General features: G+C 39.4%; 1 protein-coding gene across 1 annotated transcript in view; it reads right to left on the minus strand.

The window, feature by feature from the left end:
• Positions 1–14,474, minus strand: part of LOC149264184 (plastidic glucose transporter 4-like) — a 226,255-nt gene that overhangs the window by 184,742 nt on the left and 27,039 nt on the right. Inside the window, exons 2-6 of the mRNA XM_089427620.1 lie at positions 3,105–3,210; positions 2,728–2,795; positions 2,365–2,497; positions 2,177–2,276; positions 1,941–2,053 (exon numbers count right to left, since the gene is read on the minus strand). Coding sequence (XP_089283746.1) covers positions 1,941–2,053; positions 2,177–2,276; positions 2,365–2,497; positions 2,728–2,795; positions 3,105–3,210 — 520 coding nt within the window. The remainder of the gene's footprint in view (positions 1–1,940; positions 2,054–2,176; positions 2,277–2,364; positions 2,498–2,727; positions 2,796–3,104; positions 3,211–14,474) is intronic.

Below are 14,474 nucleotides of genomic sequence, written 5' to 3' on the forward strand. Positions count from 1 at the left end.
TAATGTTGCTCTGCTAGGAAAAATCGAACATTTGTGCTAGAAGTCCCCTGGGGAAAGAATTCCCTCAGTGCGTGCTCTTCCTTCCTCTCGATGCTAATTTGCACTAGCAAACTGCTGCAAAATATTTGCGTCCCAGCTGAAGATTTGCTCTGCAAGGAACTACTTCTTTTGCCTCTGGTAATTTTTGATCTAGAAAATCTAATTTCTCTGTCGACTCTCTCAAAGAAATAAATTTTCCTCAAAAAATGACCCTCCTAGACCAAGGACTATGCTACCTCTAGAGGGTTTCGAACTGCAGCCTCTGCAAAGATTCGAAATTCTCTTCCCTTCTGCTTCTGAGCTCTCTAGCTTACAATCTATGCTCTGATAGCATGTGAAAATTCGAAAACACGAATCCCTACTGTAGCAACTAATTAAATTTCTCCTACTTGTTATTTTTTTAATCAAGTTTTACAGTGTTACACAGTAAACATCGAAATAAAATCTACTGCATACTTCACAACATAAAATATTGAGGAAACAAAATACTGCACAAGAGAGAAATACACACACAATTACACTGTTGTTTTTGGACAAGTGTCCATGGAAAAACCCAATACGAGAAAACCGGTGCAGACGCTGAGGATTTTATTAAAGCAGTAGTTTTCTGAGTACAAATCATTGGATACCCAAACTGGCTATCCAATACAGAGAATAAACTAGCAAAGAGGTAGTGAGAAAATATCTCACTGTCACTGGAGATCTAACACTGATCTGGGCTCTAGATGAGATGCCCTATGCTATCTCTACGTGGGATCACGCAGTCACTGTGTCACAGCTCAAGGGACTGCGTCACCTCCTCCTAACCTTCTGCCAACTGGAAACTCGACCCAGTGGCCCTCCAGACTCACACCCCGGCTTCTGGCACTGGATCTCCACTGCTCCTTAGCAAAATTGTGGACTCCCTCTGAAGCACTACGCTACCTTTGCGTGGCACCGCACTGCCTCTCTGGACCTCTCGGTGCCTTCTCTGCCTTGCACTCACCAGGATTGGAAAAATCCCCTCCGGTCTACTATCTCTGTCCCTCACTGCAAGAAGATCACTCAATATCTCTCCGGCAACTCAACCCTACTACTCTTGAGAATTCGATCTCTAGATCTCAATATCACGGTGTGTTCTCCAAGTGCCCAACAATCTCCTTATAATCTCTCGATGAAGCCCCAACGACCAAGATTAAAACATAATCAAAAGCTAAGATTAACTGGGAGTTGATCCTCGTCTTTATCTAGAAGATTTGCACCAGATTTAGTTAATACCATTTAATTAGTCACATTTCCTAAGTTTAGACTTAGGAATACATTAAAAATGAATAATTATTTTAATTAAACATCTCTAGGTGGAATTTTCCCAAACAATTTCTGGGTTTTGGGGAATACATATATTCTAGCCTCTCCACAAAGTTTCGTGGCTAGAACACATCCGATGCTACAAAAATCAACAATAATATATATCAAACTTCACTATTAGTCACTTTTAGGTTTAACAATCGTGTTCCTAGACTGAATATGTACCGAGTGATCACAATATCCAATAAAAGAAATGGACAATTTCAAGCAGCTACAAGAAAAAGAGAATCCTGCAAATAGAGAGTAGCCTATTATGTTTTCATCACTTAAAAACTTCCATCTGTTCTGTACTATTTTGTACAAAACTTGAACTGATACTTTATGTTTCTTCTTTGCATAACAAAAACATTTCGATTTGTGAACCTCTGTCCAAAATAACTCTTCTACTCAAGATTAATGAACCAGTTGGTCAACAGTGAGACATGTATGCTGACAACGAAAGGCACATAGAAAGTGTAGATGCTTGCTAGTGGATGTGGATGCAAGAGAAACTTAGCAATACAACACCTGAACTCTGTTCTGAGCATATTAGCCCAATCAAGTAAAAGCATTACCATAGAGGATGTCTAGCGAGAGGCAATCCAGCAACCAAACCAACCAATAGTCCCATCCAGATACAAAGATGGTTCAATGATCCAAGTGCCCCACGAATCTCATTTGGAGATATCTGAAAATACATATATTGTAATATAAGAATATGTGTCAATATTAGCAAATTACTATTTTACTAGCATCAGAAAAAATCCTTGCTAAGTAGAAAGCTTTGCTAAAATAAATACTAAAACCATACCTCAAAAATATAAAGAGGCACTACTGAGGAAGAGATGCCAATACCAATGCCTGTGAAGAGCTGACCAATCATTATTGCTATAATACTTTTTGCTGTTGCACTGATCAAAAAAGTACTAGTTCAGCCAAAACCAATGATGACATACAAATCAAAAGCCAATGAAAAAATCTCCAGAAACCATACCAGACCTTAGTAAAGCACCAATCACAAGAAGTATGGCATCAAGTTGAAATGTCCTCCTTCTACCATGTTTCTCCACCAACACATAACAGATCAAGGATCCAATTGTGGCCCCTAGAATTGTTGTGCTCAGTACCCACACTGCAGAAAAATAAAAACTCCTTTCATCCTGATTGATGTGAATTATTACGGGCTAAGAACACTGCTAAATAAGCAAAGCACTCTTACAGATAAGTCTTCCTGGAAAATCAATAGTGTCTGCCAAGTAAAAAGTTCTCTAATGTTTAAAAAAGATAATGATTTTCCAAGTTTTCTATTCTTCAAATCTTCATGAAGAAAATATAAAATAAAAGCAATGTCAATCCACTTGCCTTGTAAACGTATACTTTCTGCAAATCCAAGATCTTTTGCAAGATACCCGAGTGCTACATTAACTACACTGCACCCCGAAATATAACACCACTCTGTAAGACTAGTACAAGTCCAACTTATTTTATCTGAATTTTCAAAGAAATGTTAATTTACTTGTAAGAGTATGGTATTGAGACAGTCAAAAGCTCAATTCTGGCATTTTTATTGATTAACAAAAGAAGCTGAGAACAACCATTACACGTGTTAGATATATCACAAAGTGTATCTGGTAAGTTTGATTTTGAGCACATAATGAAACACTTGAGACCAAAATTAAAAGCTTGATTTAACAAGAAAAAGATTCTGCGTTTCACCAGGCCAAATTATAATCACATACCCAATATTGTATCCAGACAAAATGGCTCCCAAACATGCTACACAAACATATGGCCAAATTGTTCCAGTAGAGAATTCTGCCTGTTCTTCAGGTCCTGTTAACTCATCTGCAATATTACATAGTGAGCTATGTCAGCATTAGCTGCACACATCAACTCCAAGAAAATGCTTATTTGCCACCATTGAGCTTAAAACCATACCTGTTTCTCAAATTTACAATGAGTCTATATGGAACACACATCAGCAGTAACACTAATGAGATTTTCATCTATAGTTTTATTTGTTCCAGTCCATACAATCAATATTTTATTGAAAGTGTGTTGTTCTAATGCATATGCTGTTCCTATTTTTGCATTAGATTGTTTATACATTTACAAAATCCCCACGTTTAAGACGTAAACTTAACAGGTGAAAAAGCACTTTTCCAAAAAAGGAACTTGTTTTTACTATTATAATGCAGTCTATGACAGTCATACCTATTATTATAAATAACAAGAATTATCGACCTCAATTACAACAATATTAGATATAAGGATACAAGTGCATAAGTTTGCTTTTAGAAGAGTGAGTATGTTACTATGGGGAGAGATAGAAGAGCTAGAGCTAGTTGACTGTGGTAAGGATTTGGTCAAGGGCTCAATTTTTTGTTATCTTGAGGAAATTATCCCTTTCCTATATTGACATGGAAGATTCTCAAAATCTAACCTATTGTCCTAGAACTTTCCAAATGAACATGGAACGTTCTAAAGAAGTTCCACCCAGGGACCCCACACATAGTCCAAATGGTATCCCAATGGTGTTGGATTCAAATGAGAAAACTTAGGGATCCCACACATAGTCCAAAAGGTATCCCATTGGTGTTGGATTCAAATGAGAAAACTACAGGGAATGGGTCACCCAGTATTTATGGTACAACAGGGATTGTCAGAAATGGCAACGGTGAAGAGACCCTATCAGATCCTCTAAGGACACTAGAACAGATCCAAGCAACGGAAATAAGGCTCAAGGCCCAAATTTGTCTCATTTCAAAGTTTCAAACCCTCCTCCTTGCTTCCTAGACATTTTTCCCTTGGTTCTAAGAACTGGTTTCTGTCAAGGGTAGCCCAAAATCTTCCATAAGGCCTGGAGGATTGGCTAATAGTTTATGTCAAGATGTACTTCTTGGAAGGCACAGGTTCTAAAAGGTTTCTAGGTATCAAGGAATTGGTGGGATCTCTAGAGACCGTCGGTTGACTCCAAATTGCAAGGAGTAGGCAAGCAAAAAAAAGAAGAAATTGTGTTGAGTTAAGAATGAAGTAAAAAACTAATGGTGATAAGCAATGACCTACTATTGGATCAACTAAATCCAGTGCAAGAATTTCCTCTGGTGGGCAGATTTCTTGAGAGATATATGAAGGAAAAAACATTAAGGGAGTGACTCGGAAAGCTATAGGGAAATATCTTGGGGTATACACCCTCCTCTCATATTTTTCCATAGTGGATGCCAATCGCATTTAAGAATGGCAAAGATGTCAAATGGACAAGGAAAGGAAATTGGTTATGGGGAATTGCTTTGCTAGCACTCAAACCATGGGCTCCCTGTTTCAACACTAAAGCGGAAAGAGTTATAGTCCACCCTATATGGGTCAAACTCCTACGTTACCCCTAGAGATTTAAAGTAAAAGAATTCTGAAGAAAATAGGTAAAAGTATGGTGGGTCTTTCAAGGTTTTAAGAAGATTCAAGTCAGTCAACAATTAAATCAGTGACCAAAATATTGGTAGAAATGGATTTAGGGATAGGAGTACCAAGCAGTTTAGAAATTGAAGCATGTAATTTGACCTCCTCCCAAATTTTGGACTACGTGAGTGTCCCAATCCAATGCCATGCCCTTTTGGAATATCCGACACGGCGACAAGCAATAGTGCAAAAAAAACACTCTATCATCAAGGAGGAAGGATGAGGTTCATATATAAACAAATGGCCTTGGTAATGTATGCAGCAATAAAAAGTTGGTCTCGTCTCTTTTTGGGGATGATGATATGATTTTATTGGTTTTGCAACAACCCTACACCCCAAATGTGAATATGTAACTATGTAAATCTTTTATTTTATGTAAAATATGTGAAAACATAATTGATAGCTAAACAAAGGACGGAACACAGATCCAGAGCTCTGAGGGGAAAGTTGCATGGATTGTGTGGACAGGCCTATGTACGCCATAAGTAACCATGCCCAACTCATTAAAATCCCAACCATGTCGTTGACTATTGATGGGTTGACACCGACAAAATGAAGTCGGAATGGGTAGTCTGTGGGGAGGACAACGCCCATGATGTCCCCCACCCTCGAGAGATGTGGCCAAGACATCACAACGCAATAGTTGAAGAGGGGATTGGCCGAGAAGGACAGGGGAACACAAACAAAGAATCAAAGCACAAGAGAAGAACAGGGGAAAAAATGATGCAGAAGCAGACTGACGATGGAGCATGAACAACCCACATAGAGAACAGTGGACGCAATGGAGCTCAGCAAGCGAAAAGTGGATTAGTCGGGTCCTAAGCTCGTGCTCTAAGAATCGGGGTGTCATCCACTTTGATGTGATGCGAATGGACTGTGTGCATTTGAACCTAATGGCCAATGGGTGGTGGCTCAGTAAAGAATTGAACCACTTAGTGGTTACTGAGTAGGTTGAAAAACCACTAAGTGCTTGCTAGATAAGTTGTTAAACCACTTAGTACTTGCAAAATGGGTTGATAAACCACTTGGGTGCTTGCTGGAAGGTTGATAAACCACTAGGCAAGTAAGTTGAGCCACAGTGGTGCTTGCTGAAAGAGTTGATAAACCACTAAGTGCTTGCTCAGGAAGTAGATAAACCACTTATTGCTTGCTAAGTAAGTTGATAGACCTCCTAGATAGTGCGCTACAAGCTCCTGCAATGCTTGCCTTGAAAATCTAATTCATAAACCACCTAGACAGTGGATTCAATGTCCTAGAACCAGGTAATACCTCGTTGGGCCTTAAGTGAAGTCCTATGTTTGGTTTCGGGGACTTTGAGGGTCACTGTGGGGCTATTACCTAGGGGAAATTGATGAACCACCTCAACAATGGACTCCTCCTCCTCCTGAAGATTTGGTAAAGCCCTGGTGCGAATTTATATGAGCCAAGGACCTATAACCCCCTCGGACTCTGGACCCAACTAGGGGGTGGTCAGCTACAAGAGAGATTGCAGTGTTGTTGTGATTCTTCTCAATTACTATGGTTGAAACCCTTTTGGAGTCACTATAAAAACTCACCCAACAATACTCAACTCAATGTGTTCCAATGTTGCCCGTCGACTTCCCTTTATAATCTCTCATTCACAAATGAATGACCAAGATTAGAAGTTATCTTGTCCTAATCAATGACTAAGATCATCTTAGAAACTTTCAAGAAGCTTCTAGAGGCAAATAGACCTTATTTTTCCTAAGTTTTAACTTACGAAATATTTAAAAATCACTAATTAACTTAATTATGACATTTTCCCTAGGTGAAACTTCAGAAAAACTACATGGGCTTGGAGATGATTCATTTCTTTGTGTTCCTAGCCTTGGTGACACCTCTCAAGGCTAGAACACATGTCCGATCTACAATATTTAACAGTCGTTGTCCTATGTTTGAGTGGAGAGTTGAAGTCCCTACTTTAGTTGCCAACCAATTCAATTCACTCAAATAAGTATAAAATGGTGTATGTTTGGCTGTTAGGTTGTGATAGCCTTGATTTAATGAAGGATGTTACTATGAAAATGCTTAATCGTGTGTGGATGTTGATTGTTGTTATTACACCTACTGTTGGAAATCTTGAACATTATGTTTTCACTGATTGGCAGCACCATGGGGCTGCTACTCTGCTTATGAGACGTTAATCAATTGTATGTTGGTAGAGTGTCTATATGGTTGTAATGGTAGGATTATAACTTCTGAAATTGGTTGAAAACTATAAGTCTTTGAAGCATTTCTCTTCTTGTTGTTTGCTTGAATGAAAACTTTGAATGATTCACTCATAAACTACCATAGTGAGAAAACACATAATAAACGTGTGAGAATGAAGCTTTTAGGCTCGTTCACCATCTCCTGCAGAAAATTTGGTGTTCGGGCCAATGCAACAAGTCTAATGAATTTCGCCAAATTGTAACTTTGTTTGTTCGTTGCGTGCAAGAGTGAGTTGGTAATCTAAACATCTAGTGGTGTCAGGAATTAGCACTCTTGTGTGGAGGCTAAATCACCATGACACCAGATGTGACCAAAATGCGTTGAACCAATGCATTGTGCTGAACACTAGTGGGAGGACATGGTGGGCCCCACACTTCAAATGACATGGCAATGCCATGGGGGGCCACGTGGCAGTGCCAGGTAAGCACACTCTAGGATTCTACAACATGACAATGTCTTGGTGGAGGCTCGGATGAGTGAGGGGACGGATTCGGGCATTCGAAATCTGCGGATGTCAAGGGGTGTACACCTTAGTGGAGGCATGGATGGGCGATGGGCCGAATCCATGCATCTGAAATCCTAATGTTGGAAATACTAAGAGGGGGTGAATCAGTATTTCCTTAATTTTACACAATTGGTTAGTTTATTCAGAGCATCAAACAATCATGAAACATCACCACATCAATACACGAGATTTTGCTCAACAAGCTTTGTTATGTATGGTTTACATACAAATTTACCAATTGAACTGGAAGTACAAGACTTCCCAAGGGTTTTACCAGCAAGGCTGGAAGGGCGCAAATGCTCCCTGAATGACTTTGGGCTCCCGTACCAAGGACAATGACCCAGCTACACTCTCAGCGCAAATGCACCCTGAATAAGTTTGGGCTCCCGTACCTGGGATAACGACCCAGCTGCAATCTGCTCCTCATTAAGTTGTTGCCTCTGCTATTGCACTTCACTGCCACTATTGCCCACTGTTGCTACTATTGTCCACTCTTGTCCACTACTACCACTACTATCCATTGTTGTCCACTGCTGCTACTATCACATCTGCTGCCACTGCTACTCCAAACCTACCCACTGTCACTGCTATCCACTGCTGCCTCTATTGCTACAGCTGCCACAATTCAGATTGTTGTCACAACTGCCACAATTCAGATTGTTGTCACATACTGTCACAACTGCCACACACATTGTTACAACTGTCATAGATGTGCAATCACAATGAGCATACTTCACAGACTATCACTGTCATACATTGTAGTCATACATCATAGGCATCTCTGCCATATATCTATATCACTGTCATGTAGATCTCTATCACAAATTAAGGTCATTACCACTGTCATTCACAAGGTCACTGTTACTGTCATCAAGGTCACTGTAGAGTGTTAACAGGTTCACTGCCAAATTATGTTATCACTGTCATCCTGTAGAGTGTCACCATCAAGTTCACTGTCATGAAAAATCTTGTAGAGTGTCAATACCATACAACAAGGTGACTGTCATATTGTTTATCATCTCACTGTCATAAACATCATTGTAGGTTACTACTCTCATTAAGAACACTTGAAGGTCATTGTTGTGGATACACTGCCATACATCAATGTCATCAAAATCAACTGTCACATAGGTCATGGTCTCTCTATGTTGTAGAGCACTTCCTCACAGTCTCACTGTCATATAGATTGTTGTCAACGAGCTTACTATTTCTTCACTGTCAACAAGGTCTCTGTTAACATGATCACTGTCTTTCATCAAGGTTATTGTCACAGTCATATACATCAAGGACAAGTAACAAAGGTGGGAGCAACGCTACAGCTTTGTTCTCTCATCATAAGGTTCATCACTGTCATATGTATAACGTTTGCTGCCATACATCTATATCAAAGTCACTTCAGGTCACTGTCAAATGGATCAAGGTCATATATAGATTACTTTCCTCAATGTGTGTTGTATCATTCACAAGGATTACTAAATATCAATGTTAGCTCACTGCCATAAATAATCTTTGTTCTAATTATGAACTTCCTCAGACATTACACATCATTTGAGAGGGTGCCAAAGAGTGTGCATCATAGCAAAACATCTCTCAATGAGCTGCTTCAGGACACACTTCAGAAATGATGAAAATTTTCAGTATTGGTTCTTCAATTGAGTACGACATTCTTCAAGGTTGCATGCAAACCACAATTAAAACCCCAACGAATCCATGCTAAAAAGACAACCCAAAAACCTTGTTTGTGCCTCCCATATATTATTATTATGACAGTCTTAGACTTTTGCTTGTGGTTGTAGATGTAACACTATCAAGGACCCACAGGGAACTCAAATATGTCTGCCCATAACATAACAAGCTTTAGCCGGTTTCATGGTGAGAAAGTCCACATTGCTTCAGGCTTCCAAATTCGAGTGAGAGACCATGGCATAATTAGAGCTTAAAAAATTGTGACCTTTGAATCAGGACAAGTCCTAATGGGGCAGCAAAGAATATCACTCTCAGTGAAGCACCAAAGGGATATCTGATATCGTTAGAGAAGCAACGACCTACAAGTCAATTAAATCCCAATAAAACCCAATCAATTCAAACAGATCCAGCATCCTTCTTTGCTGGAGATCGCACAGAAGCCACAGAGAAATACATGAATAGATCCAACCCTTCAAAATTCTTGCAGAATTGGCTGCAATTCACTTCAGATATTGAGCCCATTAGTTGCCTCAGTCTATCTCCATAAGGCTCAGAAAAACCCTAGTGAAAAACCATAAACCGAAAGGAAACAACCCCAGGCTTTCTTCAACCTTCGATCACTGCACAAAGAATTTTAGGACCATACAAAGCCCTATCAAAAACCCATCTTCGACCTTCTTAAAGATGGATGCTAGCCACAAAGTATTTCAATGTGTTAGATTCAAATGTTTCCCTTATACTGTGAGATATGCCACCTGCAAGATACACGTAACCCTTATGCCCAGAAACTCAAAAAGAACAACAAACCAAAAGCCCTTCCTGGCCGCAGATGAAGAAGAGTGAATTAATTCACATGAACAATGCATTTAATCCATGCCATGGTGATGGATATGAGGCATCTTTATATGGTTCTTGAAGAGTCATCGTTTGAGGAAGCCAACTCAAACTTTGGAAGGAAAATCAATGTTTGAATTTCAAAAAATATTGGAGCGAAAACCCCGAGTGAAGATAGGGCCGACCTGATGGCATGTAACATTTTAATTTTTGAAATGATTTATCCCTCTTTGAAATCGTCTTTCACTTAGAGCCAATAAAAGCCTTCATTTTAAACCTCACCAAAATAATTAAAATATTTATTTTTAAACTTTTAATGAGAATCCTTTTGGCCTCAATTTCGAGCAATGTTCAAAACCAATTATATGTTGCCACATCATTCATGATTTTGGGGATTTTGACCACTGATTGGGTGCACGATCTTTGACTGAGCATATCTCTCAAACTGTGAAACCCCACGAGACGCTCCACATATCAACAGAATGGGCATGACGAATAGAATCCCATAGCAGGGGTCTCCAAGGCAAATATATTGATATTCATCTTCAAAATCCTCAATAAATGTGGGGTGTGCTTATGCTCCAAGGAATCCAAACCCTAGAGTTAGGGTTTCACAACTGCATCATCTCATCCATGCATGCCAGCGTATTGAGGACATCAATGACGATATCCTGCACCTGCTTTGACATCTTGCACCTGCTTTGACATTCTGCACTTGCTTTGACATCAATGACAACATACTCAACACCTCGGGTTGCAAGGGGTGTACGCCCCAATGGAGACTCAAATGGGTGATGGACCGGATGGCCTTCACACCACCGCTCTAAACACATTGCAAGATAAGAGTGGGCTAGTTAACCTCGTCGATCTCGTGCCAAATGTATTATGCGTGGGGTAGATCCATGCATTCAAGGATCCAGAGGGGTGCAACGCCAAGTCGCATTGTGACACAGGATCTTTTGAGGACCAGATAAAACAAGAAATGGTTGTAAACAAAAAGAGGGGCAGACTTGGTATGTCTCGTGCTCAAGGTGATGTTGCAGTGGCCACATGGAGGCCACACAGGCACTGGTGATGAGATGGACTCCCCTTTCAGACATGGCAATGCCAGGTGGACCTCACGTGGATGACATGTGGTAGCCCATTGCAGATGTGACTTGATACAATTGTTTGAACTTCAAATGGGCATAACTTTCAATCCATGAGTCTAATTGAGATAAATTTTATATCGCCAGAAAGGTCTCAACAAGTTGAATTTGATGGTGGCATTTGTTTCGAGTTTAAACGATGTAGGAAAAAGTAGATTTTTGAGACCCCATCTCCATAAGAGACCTTGGAGATCAAGTCAAATTATCAAGTAACACCTTCCATAGCCCAAGATAGTACTAAGGGGTGGAAGGAAGTGTTACATAATGGTATCAAAACCTAGGTTCAACACTTGGACTGGATGGGCCTTGAAAGATAAAATTTTGAGCTCTAATACACATAGTGGTATCACATCTTAGGTTCAATACTAGACCTGAAGAGGCTCACATGTAAAATGTAATATAATATTTTAATTAGTGAATGTGCAAATTTTTTCTTGGATTGATAACTAATGTGATTACTAACCTTGATAAAATGTTGATTTCAAAGTTACTATGGATGTGATTGCTAACATGTTGATTTGAACCCACTAATGATGTTGTTAATATTAAATAATATGTTGATATGTCCCTTTTGTTTCTTGAAATATGTGATTAACATGGATTTGAACAACATCAGCGTACTTCAGGATAGCATGCTTAGCCTTGGCACGCCATGGTAACAGGTTACTATGTTTATGTTTGACATGGCTAACATATTTGTGTTTGAAACGGCACATAAAAAGACACAAAATTACAACAAGGGAATAAAGGAATGAACAGTAGGATGGTATAGTAGACCATAGATAGGTCTCAGCGTAATTAGGAAGAGGACTCACCTGGAAAGAGGATAGAGCAAAATTCCCCAGATTGGAAGGACACCCTTAGGAGTTTAAGGATTGAATTCAGAAGTTGTAAGGCAAACAATGAAAGGATTTTCAAAGTTCAAGAAAAGCAAGCAGAAGTGAATGCAGTGATTTTGCAAAGCTTATAAGTGCTACAAAAGCAAAAGCAACATTGTTAAAATTGACAACTAGAGCCAAATTCCACTTTGGACAACTCATTTGATGGACATGATGATTGCATTGAATTCTTCTTTTCGAGAGGACCAAAATCGACCTAAAGATCATCTAATTTGGACAAGCATAAATGTGTTTTTGAATTTATGGCCACACGTGTAAATTGACAAGGTTGGCCACATCATCATGTAGGCTCATAAAGCCCACAATTTGTATAAATGTAAGAGACCTCAAACTTCATTTGATATCATCTCATCTCACACATTCTTCTCTCTCCTCATCTAATTGGTTCGTATAGCTTATTGGGCATCTCTCTTCCTCACACGTGTGGCAACAGAAGGACGAATTGCTGGATGAATTACAGGGCCGAAATTTCAGAGGTTGTTGCAAGTTTGACCAGCGTTGACCAGGGGTGATCTGACCTCCTTTGACTATGGTTTTTGTGCCAAAATTTCGTTTTTGGCAGGCCACATCTATTAGCAGAGAAACAAAGGCATTTTGTTGACTTTGACTGCAAACCAATCACAGTGTTGACCGCAGAGTTTGACCAAGTTTGACCACCGATTTTATGATTGTTTTGGGCTAACTTTGACCACTTCGGAAGGCCGAGTTTGACTGCCTTTGACCGAGCTCCAAGTGGATTGTTTTGTTGTTGTGTTGACCACCGTTGACTTTATGGTTAGGGGAAGATTTCACTGTTGTTGACTACATATTTAACAGGGTTTTTCTTACTTTGATTTGGCAAGTCATTTTGACTTTTTGTACTCTCTTTCTATTGAACATTTGATATAATAATAAGAAGAATTGATCAAAGGGTTTTCCCCATCTTGGGGTTTTTCTGTGGCATCCACCAAATTTGGTGCTCTCTTGTCTTGGCTTGTCTTCTACATTTTTATTGTTCATGTTATATCTACAGTTGTTGTCAATGTGATTGTTATTGGAAAACTAAATTGGACATGGTCATTGGGTTGCTAAAGAACATTGAAGTAATTGTGCAAAGCATAGAACATATCATTGTTAACTAAAATTATCATGGTATCAGAGCTCGGGTAAAGACAGAGCCCAATCAAGAGAGAGAATAGCAATCACTAAGAGAGATCTGTTGGACAAGTCTCCATGGCCTCTACATATTACTTCAAGACCGAGGACAAGCTCAATGACAAATCTGACTATCATGCAAGGAAGATAACCTTGGATCTGACTTTGGAGGAGCATGACGTGTTGGACTATGTGTAGGGAAAAGTGGTAGAGCCTCCTTCAAATGCACCAGTTACTGCTAAGACGAAGTATAGAAAAGGTGAGGTCAAAGCAAAGAAAATTTTGATTGACTTTATTCAAAAGCATTTGGTTGCCTATATTTCTGATTTGGGAACTTCTTAGGAGATATATGATAAGTTGGTTGGGATATTCAAACTAAACAATGCAAATTAAATCCTCTTGCTCAAAACCAAGTTGAAGGATGTCAAGATGGATAAAGGGGAGTCTATCCAATCCTACTTCATGAGAATAACTCAAATCAAGAATGACCTTTTATCTATTGGAGAGGTTATTGCTAACAAAGAGCTCAGTCTCATTGCACTTAGAGGTCTTCCAAGATCATGGGATGTGTTTAACACCACCATTCTCAACAATGACAGGACACCTGGTTTCGATGAATTATTCGCTAGATGCTCTAATGAGAAGACTAGGATGATGGAGTGAGACAAGCCCTCAAATGGAAATGAACCTACTGCTTTCTCCACTCATGCAAAGAGGATAAAGCGAAATTCCCCAAATTGGATGGACACCCTTAGGAGTTTAAGGGTTGAATTAAGAAGTTGTAAGGCAAACAATGAAAGTATTTCAAAGTTCAAGAAAAGCAAGCAAAAGTGAATGCAGTGATTTTGCAAAGCTTATTATTTCTGCAAAGGCAAAAACAACATTGTTAAAATTGGCAACTAAGGCCAAATTCCACTTTGGACAGCGCATTTTATGGAGATGATGATTGCCTTGAATTCCTCTTTTCGAGAGGACAAAAGCCGACCTAAAGATCATCAAATTTGGACAAGCATAAATGTGATTTTGAATTTATGCCCACACATGTAAATTGACAAGCTTGGCCACATCATCATGTAGGCTCATGAAGCCAACGATTTGTATAAATATAAGAGACCTCAAACCTCATTTGACCTCATCTCATCTCACACATTCTTTTCTCTCCTCATCTGATTGGTTTGTACAGCTTATTGGGTATCTCTCTTCCTCACACGTGTG

Source organism: Pinus tabuliformis, chromosome 6 (genome assembly GCF_031772625.1).
Source record: "Pinus tabuliformis cultivar Carrire ecotype Pingquan chromosome 6, CPIR1, whole genome shotgun sequence".
Taxonomy (NCBI): Eukaryota; Viridiplantae; Streptophyta; class Pinopsida; order Pinales; family Pinaceae; genus Pinus; species Pinus tabuliformis.